The sequence below is a fragment of the Astatotilapia calliptera genome, chromosome 15, assembly GCF_964374335.1.
Source record: "Astatotilapia calliptera chromosome 15, fAstCal68.1, whole genome shotgun sequence".
Classification (NCBI taxonomy): Eukaryota; Metazoa; Chordata; class Actinopteri; order Cichliformes; family Cichlidae; genus Astatotilapia; species Astatotilapia calliptera.
Window position 1 is genome coordinate 12,673,123 of NC_137436.1, and position 19,356 is coordinate 12,692,478.

The 19,356-nt window shown below is 39.4% G+C and overlaps 3 protein-coding genes across 6 annotated transcripts; 1 reads left to right on the forward strand and 2 right to left on the reverse strand.

Moving 5' to 3' along the window:
- Window positions 1-10: 10 nt before the first annotated feature.
- Window positions 11-901, reverse strand: msgn1 (mesogenin 1). Its single transcript, XM_026142939.2, has one exon. It carries the CDS (start codon window positions 889-891, stop codon window positions 457-459), a length of 435 nt encoding a protein of 144 aa, XP_025998724.1. The 5' UTR covers window positions 892-901; the 3' UTR covers window positions 11-456.
- Window positions 902-1,577: 676 nt separating this feature from the next.
- gen1 (GEN1 Holliday junction 5' flap endonuclease) lies at window positions 1,578-9,549 on the reverse strand. 4 transcript variants are annotated; one of them, XM_026142934.2, is made up of 14 exons: window positions 9,099-9,494; window positions 8,814-9,012; window positions 8,003-8,179; window positions 7,749-7,859; window positions 7,584-7,657; window positions 7,403-7,488; window positions 7,103-7,253; window positions 6,984-7,020; window positions 6,817-6,897; window positions 6,605-6,735; window positions 6,441-6,502; window positions 4,430-4,579; window positions 2,750-4,044; window positions 1,578-1,716 (listed from the first exon to the last, which is right to left on the reverse strand). In XM_026142934.2, the coding sequence occupies exons 1-13, from the start codon at window positions 9,257-9,259 to the stop codon at window positions 2,783-2,785; spliced, it is 2,682 nt and encodes an 893-aa protein (XP_025998719.1). In that variant the 5' UTR covers window positions 9,260-9,494; the 3' UTR covers window positions 1,578-1,716; window positions 2,750-2,782. The 4 variants fall into 4 exon arrangements, with proteins under 4 accessions (XP_025998719.1, XP_080145714.1, XP_080145713.1 ...); XM_080289588.1 differs by lacking the exon at window positions 1,578-1,716 and having other exon boundaries at window positions 1,823-4,044; window positions 9,099-9,247; window positions 9,411-9,549; XM_080289587.1 differs by lacking the exon at window positions 1,578-1,716 and having other exon boundaries at window positions 1,823-4,044; window positions 9,099-9,247; window positions 9,344-9,477.
- ppil6 (peptidylprolyl isomerase (cyclophilin)-like 6) lies at window positions 9,550-19,110 on the forward strand. Its single transcript, XM_026142937.2, has 8 exons — window positions 9,550-9,766; window positions 9,845-9,940; window positions 13,365-13,553; window positions 14,888-14,950; window positions 15,117-15,264; window positions 15,458-15,517; window positions 16,453-16,588; window positions 16,689-19,110. The coding sequence occupies exons 1-8, from the start codon at window positions 9,689-9,691 to the stop codon at window positions 16,819-16,821; spliced, it is 903 nt and encodes a 300-aa protein (XP_025998722.2). The 5' UTR covers window positions 9,550-9,688; the 3' UTR covers window positions 16,822-19,110.
- Window positions 19,111-19,356: the final 246 nt, after the last annotated feature.

The following is a 19,356-nucleotide window of genomic DNA, read 5'->3' on the forward strand; positions in this document are numbered from 1 at the left end:
AGTAATTAAACGGGCCACACGTTCAACACATTACACACGTTTATTGAAGATTGAGGGGAAAAGCATGACTGTAGAACTCATTTGGATTAAAACAGCCGATGAATGCAGAACATTTAGCAGAATACAAATCGACCTGTTTTAGTATTTGAGAAAAATACAAAATTCACACAGCAAAACGTTACCAATTCTCTTAAATTCTAAAAAATATAAAAACAGGAGGGTAAAAGTATGAATCAAGTACGACGACTCTTCTCCAAATTATGTCAACATAAACACTGAGTTCATAATTCCAACAAAAGTATGCCTCATATACAGAAAATATCTGGCAAGTGCAAGTAAAGTAAACAATATGTACATTATAACTGTTAAAAGAAATAAGAGGAAAGTATTAAAATGAGTATTAAACAGATAAGGAAACTAAACGAAATGTCCAAATACGGTCCATTTTCAGTGCATTTACGTGCGACTCAGGAGGTCTGCAAGCTTGTTGATGTATTCAATGGTGTATTTGAGCGTCTGTATCTTGGTCAGGGGCTGCCCTCTTTTGCTGTAGTCCGGCGGCAGGTAGTCCCGAAGCTGGTGCAAAGCCTCTGCGAGGCTCCTCATCCGCATCTTCTCCCGCTCGCTGGCCTTCATGCGTCTTTTGGTGGACATCTTTGGCTTGCCTTGCCTTTGCGCCGGTGGTGCAGTCACTTCTCGGCTCGTGAAGGTGAAGGAGAAGTCTTTGATCTCCCGATGCTGGCTGGAGTAGCACATCTCCGGTGAAGAGCACACTGACTCTCTCTGTGACTCAGGTGAAGTGGGCTGAGGTGACTCTTGGTTTTCTCCAAAGGCGCTCTCATGGCACTTCCACTCAGACAATATTTCAGCTGTAACCACATCCAGGTTCATGTTGGATATCCAGGCGACCAAGCAGCGACGGATGGCATTCAGGGTTTCGGCAGGGAGAGTGTGTGAAAGTGATTTGGCCAAAGTGGTTTTATACAGAAGCTGATCTCCGGAGGTTTAAAGGTTCACAGCTGTAGCGACAAAAGTTCAAAGAAACTCGCAAGTGCCAAAATGCGACCTTCCCGGAGGACATGGTTCGTTAGTCTATCACTGGGGTGTGAATAAGGCTAAATAGAGGGATAATGTGATAGAAAGAAAAATAATTAGATTCCTTTACACTTTAAAGTCTCCCTGACGACAATTATCAGTTTGATGTGATTTGTCTAATGAAGGATGCTGCTTCACCTGGGATCTTCACGCTTCTCAGGCAAAGCAAGCCTGCTTGTGTCTTCAGCGTGGACGTTAACATAAATAAATAAAGACCAGAACTTTGGAAAAAGATAAACTTGCAGAGCCAAACTCTTTATCCTGTCTGGAAATTCCTAAAAGTGACTGTCCTTGTACTTCAACCTCCTTTAAATGTGTACAAATCCCACTAACTCTACTTTACCACACCAACTGGACATGAAAAACTAATATTTTATGTCCTAAGCTTTTGTTCTAATAATAATATAAAACAAATAAGATTAAAGAGCCAGTGTTATAGGACAGAGTTGTTATTTGGGCAGAGGATGCAGCTGTCACCAAGCTCCTGCCAGACCTTTCATGTCTGAAAAGGTGTGAGGCCTCACTCAGGATCAAGGGGACCAACTCTGGTGGGTTGTAAAAGTCCAATGGCTCAGCCTCCTCCGTGCCTCCTGTCAGCTGCAGGGTCTCCTCCCTGCAGCTCTGTCAAACAGCGGTGGGAGAAAATGAGCACATGTGGTGCCATCAGTGAGTATTTAACACTCTGCATATCCAAAACCTCCTTCTGGTGCATTAAAATTAAACCTCATTTTTCATTAGTATTAAATATGTTAAACTTTATTTGTGCACAGTGGTCTCCTCTGTTTTAGAGAAAGCTTCATTCACAGTAAGCTTATGGCAAAATCTATTTACGTTTCTTGGTTAACAGGTTCGTATATAAAACATTAAAAGACTGAAAATGTAACTCAAAGATATTAGAATCATAATTGTGAGACAATGAAAAGCAGACATTTTTAATATTAATAATTAATATGCTCTATATTGAGTCATTTTCTCAGAGGTTTGAGTTAGTAAGGTGAAACTTTGAAATAATAACCAGTAACTGACTTAAGGATGAAAACAATGTGGGGTTTGGTTTTTTTTTTTTGGTTTTTTTCCAATGGCGGAAACAAGCTTCCATACTTAAGTCATATTCTGTTGAGTGTTTTTAATTCATTAGAATTTCTGGTTATTATCTCAAAATTTGACCTTACTGTATCAAACATCTGAGAAAATAACATGAAATTTCAAGTTGTTATGTTGGAATTTTGAGAAAATATCCAGAAATTTGGGGATTACTATCTTAAAATTTCAGGTTATTATCACAAATTTTTGGATTATGGATGGGAAAAAATTTTTTTTTTTTTAGTGACAGAAAAAGTTTCTGCTGAGTGTGGTTTTACATTTATTATGGAAGCTTGTTTCTGCCACTGGAAAGTCAAAAATTTGGATTACTATCTCAAAATTTCAACTTCCTGACTCAAACGTAGAAGAAAATAACTTGAAATATCCCATTATTAATTTGAAATTTTGAGATAACCTGAAATCTTGACTTATATACTGTAAAAGGTTTTTGGATTTTTTTTTTAGTGGCAACAAAAAAAACACAAGCTTCCATATCTAATATTTGAGCTTATGTTACAAGTGTTTCCAAAGTCCAGAGTAAACTTTCAGTGTTAAAAGAGCAACAGCTTACATGTTTTTGTCCTTTGTCGTGTAACCACACTGATTACTTCTGAAATTTCAGCCTCAGTCTCTCTGCCAGTGGCAGCGGACTCTCACTACAAATTACAGAGTCGTCGCTCTCTGACACGGTGATGGGTGAGGCTGGAGTGGGAAGGAACATGTTGGCACCCACATCAGCTGCTGGGACATCCTGGCAGTTGTTTTCAGTTGATACAGGTGTGCTGTTATTTTCAAAATGTTTGCTCTGAGGTTTTTGTCTTGCTAAATGAAGGCTCCGAGCGGGTTTTGCAGTTGCTTGGGTCGCTGCGTGTGAAGCAACTGGTTTCAGAGGGAAGTCTGAAACAAAGCTGCCTTTGAGTTTGTGTTTAGGTTTTGTTTTTGTCCGTCTTTGAGGTCCACACTTCTGGTTCTCCACGTCGCTGTCCTCACTGGATGAACGAACGCTCATACACACACTCTTTTTGGTGGTCTGTGGCATGCTCTCGTCCTTCTTGTCACTTGTACCTGGGTTAGAGTGGCACCTCTGTGGTGGGACAACTAATGACTGAATAGCTGTCCTGACAAATTTATATTTGTGTGGCGGCTTTTTGGAGTTGTTAAATGTGTCTTTGGCTTTACTTTGAGCCGGGGCACCTGGCTTTTCTATCTGGGTTTTTTCTGCACGTGCTTCATTTTTCTTAACAGCAGATTCTTTGCTAACCCCACTGGAAATGTGTCCACTGGGTTTTGACTTGACTGCATCATTGCATACCTGATTCACGATTTTGGCTGTATTCTTCATGAGCACCCGCTCCCTTAGAGGACACTCTGAGTAACAGAGCTCTGGAGCAGATCTGGAGTCTACTGGTTTGACATCAGGTGAGATTTTCTGCTCTGTTTTTTGACTCTCTGTTTCACTGTCTGTGGTTTTATTTAGCTCTGGACCAGTGGAGTGGCTGGTAGCTGCTTGTTGGGATGGAGAGGATGTGAAGGACAAAGCATCCCAGTCGATATCACTCAGGTGTAGCGCTTCAATTACAGCAGAGACAGAAGGTGAAGCAACTGGCTCAGAGTCAGCACGAGACAGAGGAGTATTGGGGCAATCACTCAGGCTGGAGCGATCATCTTTTCCTCTTTCATTCTGCTTATGGTTCACCGGTGTGTCCAAAATCACAACCTCTGGTTCATCTGTGCTTGCCAACGTAGGGAGCAGCTTTGGCTGTTGAGTCATAGAATTCGATGAAGAGGAACTCTGAAGAGTCATCTGAGCCAAGAGGTCTGATAAACCATCCGAGGGCTTCTCCTTTTTACTTTTTGGCTTCTTTTCTGTAAAAGAAGACACGTTATCAGAAGATTATCTGAATTAGTTTCCTGTTAATCCTAATACTTTTTCAGTGTCTGTGCCTAGTTTTCCTGCAAACTAGGAATTAAATCTAGATAGCAGTGATGATTTGTGTGTTCAAAGCTCAGTTTGTATAAAATGAAAACAGAGCCTATGAGATTGCTGAATCAAGGCCTCTGCTGTGAACCAGCTACATTTGTATGTGTCCCAGCTGCTTTAATAAACAGTGTTGAGACGCAAGTTTAAGATGCAAGTGTCCTTGATCGGGATGGCCTTGTCATAGCAGAGACATGTGCTTTAATGATGTAAAGCACATAGCTAAAATGGACTTTGTGCATTTAAAGTGGATATCATAAATCTCTGTCTTACTCTTTGTCTTGTTCTCTTCAGCCAGAGCTTTGTGTCTGAGGTAGGTCTCCACCAGCTCAGGGTAGGCCACACGAAACAGAGACTCCTCCTCCACCGTCCTCACCTCACGCTGTTCCTCTGCAGGCCGATCCTCAGGAAACACAAAATGTTCTGCAGAACAGACATCAACATCAGCTCCAACTTCTCACACTGAAGTATTTAAACTCCTCAAACTTTTCATATTTTTTGCCTTAAAAAGTGAGTAATAAATTCAAATATCTAAATGTCCATTAATGTTCTGTTCACTGATCATTGCAGTTCTCAGCACTTTTGTTCTTGTTATTAAAGCACCAGGAAGTAGAAATTTTGAGAGTCAATGTCCTTGTGAAATTAAGCTATTTTTAGATTAATATGCAACTTATTTACATATTATTTACTTATTTTAAACCATGACAAAATTATCAGATGATGATACAGTTAGCTGAAAAAAAAAAAAGTAGTTATGACAGTTTTTGTAGTTTTGCTTACGTACGCCACCACATTGTTTTAAATCAAACAATCAAGATGTGATTGTAGAGACGACTTTCAGCTTAAATTCAAGAGGCTGTACAAAAATCCTGTAGTGTCAGCCGCTTTTATGCACAGTTCCCTGTTTTCAGAAGTTCAAAATTAACTGAACAAATTTATCATTTAAATGATGATTGTTTTGAATACTTTGGTAAAATCCTTTGCAGTCAATGAATGGCTGTTTCCTCCCTTGAGATGCTCTGCTAGGCACCGTCTGAATATCCAATTTCTTTGCCTATTGTTCACCAACCTTTTGGGTTGCTTTTGCACTATGCTTTGGGTCATTATCGATTTGAATTGTGAAGCACTGTCTGATCCACTTTGCAGCATTTGGCCAAATCCTACATCTATCAGCAGTCACATCATCAATAAACATTTGTAAATTAGTTACACCGGCAGCCCATGTCATAACATTACCTCCACCATGCTTGACAGATGATCTGATGTACTTTGGATACTTAGCCATTTTCTCTTTCTCTTCTCGTAATCCTGGTACAAGTTAATCTTGGTTTTATGTCTAATGTCTAATTTGGCCCTCTTGTTCTTGAGTGTAACTAGTGGGTTGCACGTTGTTAATGATCCCTCTATATCCATTCATGAAGGTGCCTCTTGATTGTAGACCATGTTTTGGAGTTGTTTTTCTTAGCCATGGAAATGAGTCTGTCATGATGTACTTTAGCTGTCTTCTGTGGTCTTGCAGTCCTTTTGGTGTTGCTGAGCTGATCAGTTCACTAATTATTTTTAAGACTGCACCAGATTTTAGATTTGGCCATGCCTAAATATTTTGCAAACTCTCTAATAGGTTTATTTTGCTGAGATCTTTTAGTTTGTTTTGTTTTAGTCTAATGATGGCTTTATCTGGGATAAAAACCTCTGTCACATTAAACATTTGGAGCTCCCTGGTGTGGCAACCCCTTGTGAGGAAGGAGCAGTTGGCTTCCTTCACTTACACTGGCATCTCTTTTGTGGCTCATATTGAGAGTTGCAGTGAAAAGCTAAAAAATACACGTTGAACACTTGGAATACACTCCAGATCCTTTATTTGCTTAATTTGTCGGGACGGGCCTTACCCAGCCATGAAACTGCCTGTCAGGAGGCCCGTGCATAAAAACACCTTCCTCTGATGTAGAACAATCTAAGTTAGCTGAGATTTTCTGAGGCCACTCACATCAGACGGGCTTGTTAGTTAAGGGGGCTTTAATATGACAGATTTCCCAGCTCAGAGGAGGAAGCCACTTTAGCACCTAGTGCCTGTTGTGACTGATCTGTCACCTCTGAACCCCACCTCACAGCCAGTCACTAACAGACGACTCGGTGACGAGCACCCTACACCCCAACCTCCACTAAACACAGTACTCCTGTCACTCAAATCAGCTTTTTATTCTTGAGTGTCACTTTTCTTCCCCTTCTATTGTATGCTGTGAGTAAATTATACTTTTTTCCCCATCATGGGATTTAAACTGACCTGGTGTTCTCCAGATGACTTCAAAGCAAGCAACGCCATTCCTCACTCTTGGTTTAAATATTCTTTAGCATGAAAAAAAGGTTGAAAGTTAAGGATGTAAAGCTGTTATAATAACAATATCATAAAAGTGATAACTTATCTGACATTAAAAACTGTAACACTACCGGATGGGCTCAACTTGGCAGGACATGTCTGTTCCATATTTTCGGTTCATCAGCTCAGCGTAGGTCATCAACACTAGCACCTTTTCGCTGGTGTAGTGCTTCGGCCACTCCATCTTATCATAGGCGAATTTCTAAAGACACAAAACGTAAATGTTTACACACAGCCCGCCGAACAGATGACCTTACACTTAATAATTTACAAACCCATTAACCTGGATCAGCAGCATATTCGGCTTCCTCCTCTTAAAATGTGACACAGGCTTATCTTTGGAAACCAGAAACTCACGAATGATCTGCAAGACATGGTTTAAGCATTAAAAATTACTCCAATTATTTGTCAAGTTATAATAAAAAATAAAAAAGAAAGATCAAAATGTACCTCAGTGAAAGGAAAATGCTGACTCGCCAGTGTTTTCCTGCAAATAAGAACTTGTCTGTTTAGTTAAATAGTTATTAAATAGCAGAAAATCAGCTTTGACATTCTGAATTGCCATTCACCTCCTGATGTTTGCCTCAAAAGACAAGGCCTGGCGAGTCTGTTCGTAGCGGTGCCAGTCACACGGACACTGGTAATCGAAATCCTGAGGCTGACAGAAGCGATTACTGCCGCAGAGCACACATCCGCGGGACTCGTGAGTCTTAGCTGATCCTGATAACGAAAGAATAACAGTCAGTAAGGGGTCTCAGATGCTGAAATCTCTCACATACTTGCATGTTTTGACGTGACAGTTTAAAAGGCTTTAAAATAGCCACAGGATCAGGAGTGGAGGTCAGAGTTCAAAGCAGGGCACCACTCACCAGGATGTCGACACAAGTTGCAGTGAGGAACCTTCTTTACACCTCCTTCAAACACTTCTGTGGTCTCTTCATTCCACTGGATGAACCTGTAGTTATCAGAAAGAACACGAACACAACTTTTAACTCGGGCTACTCAGAGAGAAACTGCTTAGCTACATTCACGGGTGTTTGTGTTTTCTACCTCTGTAGGAGTGTTTGTCCTTTCAGCGTCTGAATGAGCCTCAGAGCCTGCTCTTTGCCAACACCTGGTATGCCCTTATGGAAACAGGAAAGCATTCAGTAAACAAAAAGCATTGATACTACAGATTTTCCTTTAGCCAATTTCAGATTAAGGTGTCTTCACTACCTTGGGAATATAATCACAGCCAAGGAGAATGGCCAGACCGACAAGATTCTCTCTGGACAGATTTAAGTCTGTTTGCACTCGAGAAGTCTGGTAACAGTCCACCTGAGGGTCCTGCAGTATAAAATACACGTAGGTCAGTGAATGATAGCTTCAAGGCTGCAGGATTTCCAAACCATCTGTAGCGTATTTACACAAGTAACTGCATCTTATTACTCCAAAGAGGTTTTTCTTAAGATTAACTTCCACAGACATACTTTACTGTTCATGTTGAAGTTCCTGTACACAGTACGGGCTCCATACAAGAAAGCGTCTCCATCGTTAGTGATGCAGCCGTCCACCAGGCCCTGTGAGTCCAGGTAGGCACACATGGCCTCAGCCTCTCCAGCAGCTGTCACCCAAGGTACACCCAGGTAGTCCAACATCTCTGCACACTACAGAGGGAGTACAAAGAGATGTAAGGCCACTGGAGGTAACAATTACAAATGAGAAATTTATCCCAGGAGTTCAAATATTTGATTTTTATTTACAACTTAACCATGAAAAGGTAAATAAAAATATTGTTGCCTGACAAAAAAAAAACACAATTTGTCATAAAATTTTCAAATAGACTTTCATATTTTCAAGTAAATTTGCCAGTTATTTCCTATAGGTGTAATATAAAAATGTTTCTGTACATGTTTATTGTTGTTTTTTCTTTATTTCTCAAAAATCTAACTTTTTTCTCAAAACTTCTAAATCTGACCTTAATTCTTGCCAGTTTGCTATTTTTGTCCTTATAACTTCATGTTGTTCCTCCAAATTTAAAAATTTCTTTGACATTTTTTTATTTTCTTCTTTTATGGAATTTATATGGTTTTCTCTAAGTTTGACCATTTTTTTCTAGTAAAATGGTGGTTTCTCATCATTGTTTTTATATTTATCATTTTACATTTTTCTCTAAACTTGACAGATCTTGCTTTTTCATCTAAATTGTACCGTCTTAAAAAAAATGCCGTCGTAGCAAGCTGAAAAGTGGGCAGAGATAACCACAGACGTTTTCTTTTGAGCAGGAGATTACAGACCTACCTCTCTCAGCACGGCTTTAAAGCGCCCCCTGCTGGTGCCTGTTGCAAACTTCGGAGCAGTGCTCTTCTTGAAGCCTCCATATCTTGTTTCTGTCCTCTTGTTCATGGTTTCTGCTTTAATTTTTGGAGCCTCTCCTTCCATAACAAACACGAGTTTCACCCCCATCAGTGTGAGGGACGATACCCTGAAAAATAAATTCCTGGACACAGCGTGGAGTAAGAAAAGCTTTTAAATTTATAGTTACTTGGAAGCAACAGCGCGATGAGTTTATTATGGGGACATTACCTCAGATGGGGTTTCGTGACTCTCCCCATCATTGCTTGGACGTGCTGGGCTTCGCACACCCACAAACTCAGGTCGACTGCCAGCGTCTTTCCACTCAAACTGTACAGAGGCACCGACTCACGAACCGGCTCCACGATAGACCACAAATCCTGAACGCCCATATTTACACACAATTGGATTTTAAACAATTAAAAACGGAGAAATGTATTTTAAAACCCCCAATGTTACAACAACAAAAACTGTACAGCAAGTCGGAGTTTTCGAACTGTGGCGCCATTGGGCCGCGTCCCATTTTGTTAAAGGTCTACGTACTAACACTGCCTTGTTTCTGCATTAATTGGCTTTGCTCTGAAAACAAAGTGGATGAGAGCTTTACATTTCATCTACAAGGTGATAGTCGTTATATTTATTAACAGATTAATTTAGCTTTAAATAAACAATAAATTATGAAGGACAAAGTAGCAATGAAGGAAACAGTCCACAGAGTCGGTCGAAACCCGGCGGGCTAAATAAGACGTCATATTAAAGCGCCTTCAAATCCTCGTTGCTATGGATACGAGGCACCGTTTACTGTCGCTCTCTTTTCAACCATGGACTCAAAAATACTCATTGAAATTGTGGGTGTGTTTAAAGACTGCAGTTTCCACGTTGCTAAAAGCATCGCCGAGGTAAACTAACGCTTTCTCTGGTTTAATTTCACCTAACCTTTTGACCTTTCACCCGTATTTGTCCACTCTGCTCAACAGGGACTAAAACTGCAGTTTCCTACGGCGTTTCTGGATCCAGAAATTAGGCCACTTTTTGAATTTGAGTGGCACGGGTATCTCTGCGACAAGAAGAAGGTATGTAACAAAATGTTTTTTGCTTTGTAAAAACTGGTAAAAACTAAAACTTAAACCTGCCCCTTGATAAATACTTTCCCTGATAATAATAATAATGATAATGATAATAAGATGCTAAACCAAACACTGAAATTAATTTTAAAAAATTAAAAAGAAAGTAACACTAGGCGTTCTAGATGCATAATCTTTGAGGTTATATTTGTCTTGAGCAACCAAACATTTCTTGGCTCCTTAAGCCTGATCCTGCCAGAGGTTTCTTCCTGTTACAATGGTGCTTTTCTTTCCCACTGTCGCCAAGTTCTATGTATGTGATCTGAAATGCAAGCAGATGAGGTGCTGTGGCAAAATCCTAAAAGGAGCAGCTGAAAGAAGAATGAGCTCAAAGATCAAATTCTTGGACATTTTTAATAGATTCAACTATTTTTTTCCATCTGTGCATCAAAATTGTTGATTAGTTTCTCTTAATTTCATCTTACTCATAGATAACTCAAAAGTTTGAGATAATAACCTGAAATTATTATCATACACAGCAGGCAGGATTTAACATAAGGTATTTAATGGTGGATTGAAAACAAAAGCCAAACAGAATTTGACAGGGAACACATGATGGAGGGCAACAGACATCAGAACAAGGACAAGGGAAGACTGAAGCAATACATACACAAAAACACAGACACAGAGAACACTCGGGGAAGTGGAAACAGCTGAGAAATTAGACACGGGGAGCAATGATGATCAGGGTGCATTCCAAAAGCCCTTCCTATCTCTTTTTCCTAACATCATCAAGGTCAAGAAAAGGTGGGGTAGGAGAACTGATAAGAGAAGAGCAGTGCTTTGAGAAAAAGGAAAATTAAAGCAAGATTTACTCATGTCTGCACCATGCAGAGCTGGCTTCTGATGTTACAAAGCTGCTGGAGCTACTCAAGTGGCACAAAGTCCACTTTGTGACTGAAAGTTGTAAACAGGAATATTTTTGCGGCTGGCCTTTATTGTATATGTATGTGTAGAAATTTCACTTTCTGGAGGAGAATATTTAAACAAGTCATGTAAATGTGATTCACAAAATCTGCAGCACACAATATATGGAAAAATTGCACAACATACAACACTTGGGCATGTTGTGGTTTTGATTGTTGTTATAAGTAGGGTTTATTTTTTAGGAAGGAGAGATGTTATCCAAACAAGTGCGTAATCAGTGCTTTGCATTAACGCAAAGCTGTGAGCGCAATGTTAAAGTTCTTTGTCCTTGAACTCTTCACTCAGTCCTCATACTGAGGATTCAATAATAATAACAACAACGCATTGTATTTATGGAGAGCTTTAGAAATACTTAAAGACACTTTACAAGCAATTAAATACGAAAATCACAGTATGGATAAAATAAAGCAGTTAGAAAGAAATCATAGAATTAAAACTCAAAGCATAATAAAATGTGCAATTCACTTGTATTTTTATTTTATTTTTATTCCTATTTATTCTATTTATCCCCTTCGTATATTTTATTTATATCTGTCTCTGTATATATATATATATATATATATAATATTCTGTAACTTCTGTCGGTGCTGTGCTTTTTGGAAATCGAATTTCCCAGAGGAACCCACCCGAGGGATTAATAAAGTTCTAGCTTATCTTATCTTAAAATTAAAATGAAACAGAATAGCTAAGCTTCAAAAGATGTGTTTTAAGGCTGGCTTTAGAGATAGGGAACGACTCAATGTTGTGAATGTGGTGCGGGAGAGAGCTCCAAGGACAAGGGGCCACTTGGCGGAAAGCTCTAATGCCCAGAGTGGTCGGGCGAGGAGTAACTCCAAGTGTGAATGAGTGGCAATGTGCAGAAGGTCAGAGAGAGATGGAGGTCCGAGGTTATGGAGAAACTTGTGATCTTATGTTAAATAATGTTTTGTGTTCTTTTGCACGTTGTACAAGTCAGCTGTTCCATATAAACATATTAGAGGATTATATGGTGGAATAGTTTCTCTTCTAAAATTCCCTCTATTAATCACTTATCCCAACTGACCTGAAGTGAAAATTAATTTTGGATAATCATGAAGCCTACAATGCAATAACACACCTTGCTAACATATGCAGAACCTTAAACATTCGTAATCTTAAGCCATTCATATGAAAGCCAAAAGACATTACTATAGTTGCACTAGGTCCTCATTTACATCAAGTGTAAATACCTTGGCTGCAATACATCATGTCAGGTTTCACTCTCTGGTAGACAAAGTTTGACACATAAACGTTATCTACTATCAAAAATAAAAGAGTAAATAACATACACAAGTCAAGATTAACCCTGTGACAGACTGGCGACCTGTCCAGGGTGTACCCTGCCTCTCGCCCTATGACAGCTGGATTAGGCTCCAGTGACCCTGAAAAGAATAAGCAGAAGGGAATGGATGGATGAATGGATGAAATCAGGATTAAGACATGACGCAGCAATAAAGAAACATGGAGACACGACAAACTGGGGAGACAGAATTGGATCACAAAAGATGATAACTAAAGATTATGTGACTGAATGAGGAACACAGACTGGAAACACAGGGGAGCAAGCACTGAAAGGACAAAGGACATCAAATTACAAAATCAAAAAAACATGAGCTCGCAGAAAACTCAAAACATCCCAAAACTCAAAAAAACTGAAATACCCAGGACCATGAAACATTATTTCAGTATTATTGTTGTTATCAGGAAAATACGAGAGAGAGACAGAGAGAGAGAGAGCACTATCACAATATTATATATAATATTAACAGAAATCCGCTCTTTCTAAAAAAGGTCATTTGAATATGTTACTTGGGGTCATACCTGAGGAAAAACACATGACCTATTTTAGACTGCTTTTAAGGATATTTGTGTCTTATAAATGTGAAGCTGCATATAAAATATCAGTCTAATCCTGCCTGGAAAACTGTGTTTTTACAGGTCTCCATATCTGCTGTCGGACATCTCGACCGGACATCCAAATACTTGAAGCATCATCACTATTTTCTAATTTGAGCTCAGTATAGGCATAGTACCAGGTGCTAAGCCTCTTACAGTCTGAAGAAGGATGATAATATTTAGTAAGGGGTTAACTCAACCCGACTGCTGTCAGATAGAAATATATTGTATGGACAAATGTGACACTGACATAATTAATTAATGTGGAAAAGTTATTTGTAAATGTAGCGGAAGTTAAAATGCAGCCTTTCCTTTGAAATATAGAATTTTAGTTGTTGTTTGATGGCATCATCTGAAATGAGTGATGGTGTTATAAATAGTGGAGGTGAACGTGTGGACGACAGCAGGTTTCTGGGGGTTCTTGATGCTCTAAACCTACACAGTAAAATACTGCTGTGATTTATGACATTACAGCTATTCTGGAACGCTGAATCACAGCACGCTCATTGTTGTTCCAAACTTGTGATTCAAGGAGCTGCGTGGTGAAGTGTGGCAGTACTCCAGTAGCCTGATGTGCTTTCTGAACGGCCGTCTCCTCGGTGATGAAAAGGATCTCGCCAGCTGGGCCAAGAATCAGTGGGGTTTCACTTTCACCCAGCCGCAAGCTTTCTACACGACTCTTGCTGAGGAGTACTACATCGAACACCTCCAGAAAACTGGGGCAAGTCACGCAAACACTGTCACTTAAATATCCATTATAGGTAAAAATATGTTGACCAGAGAAGTCAAATTCATTTTCCATCCATCCATTCGCTACCGCTTATCCTTTTCAGGGTCACGGGGGGGTGCTGGAGCCAATCCCAGCTGTCATAGGGCGAGAGGCGGGGTACACCCTGGACAGGTCGCCAGTCTGTCACAGGGCTAACACACAAGGACAGACAACCATTCACACTCACATTCACACCTAGTGGCAATTTGGATTATCCAATTAACCTATCCCCACAAACTGCATGTCTTTGGACAGTGGGAGGAAGCCGGAGTACCCGGAGGGAACCCACGCAGACATGGGGAGAACATGCAAACTCCACACAGAAAGACCCCGGCCTGATGTTGGAATTGAACCCAGGACCTTCTTGCTGTGCGGCAACAGTGCTAACCACCGTGCCGCCCTCAAATTCAAATTCATTTTACCATATTTAAATATTCTATTAAACATTAAAATATTAAAATATTTTTATTATTTTACAGAACCTCTGTAAAAATTCTGTAAAATAAATTTTTTTCTGCTAAAAACAGAAATTTCTCTTGTACATAGTTGAAAAGCTGAATTTTAGTGTCATTTATTTCATTTCGTGTTCTATGTTCATGGGAGAGGTATTTATCAGTAGGAAAAGCTGTAAAAAAATACAAAAATACAGAATTTACACCCTCCTTCATGTTTCCTAAGCTCTCCAGTGTGCCAGATTGGAGTCTTTGCCAGGCCATTTCTGGCCCCCAGGCCTTGTGTTTGACAGCCCTGATATAGACAGTTTATTTACTAAATATACGGTGCTGATTTGCTCTTTGATTCCAAATACAGTAGTAAAAAAAAAAGTGGCTTATTAAGTGTATCTTTCTGATGACTGTTTAAAGTCGTGAATATGATTTGAAAACCAATTCATGTAAGATTCTTTCGAAAAATGTTGGGATGCAGCACATTTTATACCTAATCAAAATAACCAAAGGGAGCACACACTCAATATTAAAACTTTATTGTTGAAAAATGTATTTGATGACAACATCATGTTTGGGGGGGAAAAGTGCTCGAGGTGTATAAATAGTCTCGTATTCTTCTTTCAGTGTTCTAAGCTTATGTCTTTCTTTTTCACTGTTTCTTTCCTTGGGTCTCTTGAGTTTAATCAGCTACTTTAACCTGCTTGGATTACACGCTTTATCTCTGGCAGTACTGCTCATGTCTGGTGTAACTCCATGCCTTTCCAGATATTTTGCATTGTGCATTTGAGTCCACCTCTCACTATATAAAATATTCAACATGCCTATGCTCTTTCACTGTAGCATCAGTTTGTCTTCATGGATGTTGAGATTGCGGGAGAAGCTGCGGGGAGGTTAATGTTTGAGGTGAGCCAACTTTGACACATAAGGCATAGGATCCAAACTCATTTGCATCCTGCTACTTTTCAAATGATCTTTTAAAACAGTCAGTCTAAACATTGAACTCCCGGATAAGAAAATATTTGATCATTACAGATGTGATCAGATATCATGTTTCCTCTGCTCTGCTCAGCTCTTCTCAGATATTTGTCCAAAGACATCCAAGAACTTTGAGGGTCTGTGCACAGGAGAGCAAGGACTGTCACAGAGTGGCTTCCCACTCTGCTATAAAGGCTCTCTGTTTCATCGGATTGTGCCCAATGGATGGGTGCAGGGTGGAGGTACACATGTATAAAAACATCAATATAATGTGACATCATACTTAAATATAGATACAGAAAATTTCACGATCTGTGATATATTAAACACTCTCATAAATATGTTGATAAATTGTTTAGATAGTTTTAATGGATTCATTAAATGTATTCATTAAAGTCAGCAGTACAGTTGTGGCTGTACCTATAAATTTCGCAGATATTTCTCCAGAGAGGAAAGGAAATGGAGGCGAGTCAATCTACGGGCTAATGTTTGAAGGTATGCTCTACAGCGTTATGTTTAGAACATACTATATAACTACACTATTGGACTATGATGTCCATAGACAACATTGTGATATGTAGGGAGAGTAGGGAGTGAGTGGAAGAGAGACTGGAGAGGTGGAGGTACGCACTGCACAAACTAGGAATGAAAGTCTGTAGAAGCGAGACAGAACATGTGTGTTAATGAGAGAGAAATGGGTGGAAAATGGATATGTAAGGAGCAGAGGTAGTGAAGGTGAATAGGTTTAATTGCCCGGGGTTAACCATTCAAAGCAACAAGAGAGGTGAAGAAGACAGTGCTGGCAGGGTAGAGTGGGTGGAGACGAATGTCGGGGGTGTTTGTGACAGAAGGAGAGCAGCGAGAGTGAAAGAGAATGTGTAGGAGATGGTAGTGAGAGCTGCTATGATGCATTGTTTGGAGACAATGCCACTAACAGACAAGAGGCCGAGCAGGAGGTGGCAGAGTTGAAGATATTAAAATTTGCACTAGGAGTGACCAGAAGGGAGATGATTAAAAATGAGTATATTAGAGGGAGAGCTCAGGTTGAACAGTTTGGAGACAAAGTTAGAGAGGCAAGGCTGAGATGGTTTGGACTTGTGCAGAGAAGGGATAGTGGATATACTGGACAAAGAATGTTGAATATGGAGCTGCCAGGCAGGAGGAAAAGAGGAGGAGGTTCATGGACGACAGAAGATATTAAACAAAAAGCTAAAGTTCTATATTTCAAAGGGATGGCTGCACTTTAACATCTACTATATTTACAAATAACTTTCCACATGAATGGTGTCAGATATTTAGGCGATAGCGTGTGATCCACTGAAGTGATCCTTAAAGAAAAAGAAGAAGAAAAAGAAGAAGCCATCATTGATTTACTTGTGCTTCCTCTATAAATGTTCACCTGAACTTGCACGTGCCTGCCCCTCTTTTAGATGAGAATTTTGTCATTTCACACACTAAGCGCGGCATCCTGGGAATGGCTAATAAAGGTGCCCACAGCAATGGATCCCAGTTCTACATCACCCTACAGCCAACGCCATGGATGGATAAGACCTACGTTGCCTTTGGGTTGGTGTATCTGATTTTAGCTGAAAGACATCTTTTTAATTCCCACAGCTCTCACGTAGCTTCAAAAGGGAAGTTAAATCTCTTTTCTTCTCTTTTGCAGTCAAGTCGTTGAGGGTCTCGATGTCCTGAGGAGGTTAGAAGAAGCTTCAACTTGCAATGAAAGACCCAAGTATGAGTGTAGAATTACAGCCTGTGGAGTGCTTAAACCAGAGCTCATAAGCTTTAATCATTGATACATTTTTAAGCATTTTTTCCTCAGTTTTTGAATCAGTAAAATAAACGTGGTATGCATGTTTTCTTTTCCTTTTTTGTTAAATAAAAGCTTCACATTTGCATTTTGATTTTTTTTTTAAACTGCATTTTTAAGTCAATAAGCTGTTTCATTCTTTTTGATGAATTAGACACCATCCGCTATGTGCACGTTTGACAGATGTAAAGTTGATAAACTTGTTATAGGGCTTTTATTGTAATATTTATTCGTCTTCTTAGTTCATCTTCTATACAAGTAAAACCTGTGAAATTTGCTTTTTTATTGATGTGTACAGAAACTTTTACTGTGAGAGGGATCTTCACTAAAAACCCAAATACGTCTACTGGACAGAGAGAGCAGCGTAATGGCAAAAAAACAAATGAGCTTTTACTTATGCTTAAAGGAAGTTGGGAAAATGGCATAAAATTAAAGTATGAGAAGTACAGTTTATCTATTCTTCTCAATAGCCATCCTCTTCATCACTTTCTACAAGGACTGACAGAGGATGGCTTTTCTTCCTCATACCACGAGCACTGCATTTTTACCTTTGGAGATCCTTTTTGTATTATATTGAGCTTTTAACATGGCAACATTTTTTAAGATTCTATTGGCCTCCTTTATTTCATTTAATTTCTTTCTGATTAATTTTAATTAGATGCTTTTTGTAAATCCTAACTTTTGGCATAAATTGAAGTGATCCTGGGTCATTGACCGAGCATTTTCTGTTTTTTGGAGTCTTAAGTTATTTTGATCTTTAACTATGTTCAGTTTGATACTTAGTTTAGCTTTTTGTTCTAGTTACTGTTATGGTACTGCTTTCACTTTACCCTACTACCCCTTTGTTCCTCATGGATAGTCTAGTCTCCCTCAGTGAATCCCTGTTTCATTACTTTCTGTGTTATTTTGTTAGTTGTGTCCTTTAGTTTACATCTCCATGTCTCGTTATTAGATTTAGGTCACTCCTCTGTAATTCCAAAAGTGTCTCCACTCTGCCCTCATAACCTCTTGAGTGTTTATACCCTCAGTTTGTTTTGTCATACTGTGGTTAGTGTTGTTACTGCTGTTTCTTGATATCTTCCCAGGCTTTTTTCTCTGTTCCAGTGAACTTTGTTTTTATCTGTTTTTTGGATTGTTCCATTTGCACCTCCAACAGAGGTTCTTTATTTTGATCATTGCTTGCTTTTGGGGTCCTCATACAGCATTACCTACTGATGACATGGTATATCTTGACTCATTTCACTGTTTTGCTGATGATTTGCAGATTTATCTACCTTTAAAAGCAGGGTCAGACCATCCTCAGCTCCTATTACGCTGCCTTGATGACGTCAAACAGTGGTTGTCATTAAATTATTTAAAGCTAAATGAAAATAAAACTGAAGTTGTCATTTTTGGCAACTTTAATCACATCGATAGCACTCTGGGCCCCCTTTCCTCCTATTGTAAAACACATGTAAAAAACCTCAGTGTCTACATTGATGGTCCTTTTAAATTGAATAAGCAGGTGAGTGCAGTAGTTCAGTCCTGCTTCTTTCAGTTAAGACAGCTAGCCAAGGTAAAGCCATACCTCCCGGCTAACGTCTTTGAACGTGTTATTCACCTTTTCCTTACTTGCAGATTGGATTACTACAATTCATTGTATTATGGTCTAGACCAGGCCACCATCCATCGTCTTCAGATGGTCCAAAATGCAGCTGCTCGCCTGCTAACTGGTACCAAACGGAGAGAGCATATAACCCCAGTTTTAGCTTCTTTACACTGGCTTCCTGTCTCCTACTGGATCCAATTTAAACTTTTCCTTTTTGTTTTTAAGTCACTTAATGCCTGAGCTAATCCTTACCTGTCTGAGCTCCTCTCTGCTTATGCTCCAGGAAAAACCACGAGGTCTAGCTCAAAATTAATGCTGTCCATCCCACAGACTTATCTCAAATCTCGTGGTGATAGAGCCTTCTGTGTGGCAGGTCCCAGATTTTGGAATAGTCTCCCCTTAAATATTAGATCTGCACAAACACTTGAGCAATTTAAATCACTACTAAAGACACATTTTTATGCCCTGGCTTTTAACACACCATGACCCAAGCATTCTGGTCATATTTTAAATCGTTTTAATTATTGTTTTAATTCTTTTATTGTCCTATTATTGTTTTATATAGTTATTATTGTATTACATTGTTGCTTTTTAATGCCATTTTTATATTGTTAAGCACTTTGTGCAGCATCGGCTGTTTGAAATGTGCTATATAAATAAACTTGACCTTGACCTCCCATTGCCAAACCTTTGCCCTGCATACTTCGTGTGTTTAGGTAAGAAATATAAAAATGTCTGACCACACTGACAATCTTTACCCCACATTTGGTTGTTGACATCTGGTCAGCATATCCGCAATGAATATGGGCATTGTATTCTTGGTAGAGACCCGCATCATCAGGATGGAAATGCTTGACTCAGAACAACGATTCATTGATTTGCAGCGACCCTTTCTCCCTGACATGGCAAGTGCAACCAAACCAAGCCACAAAA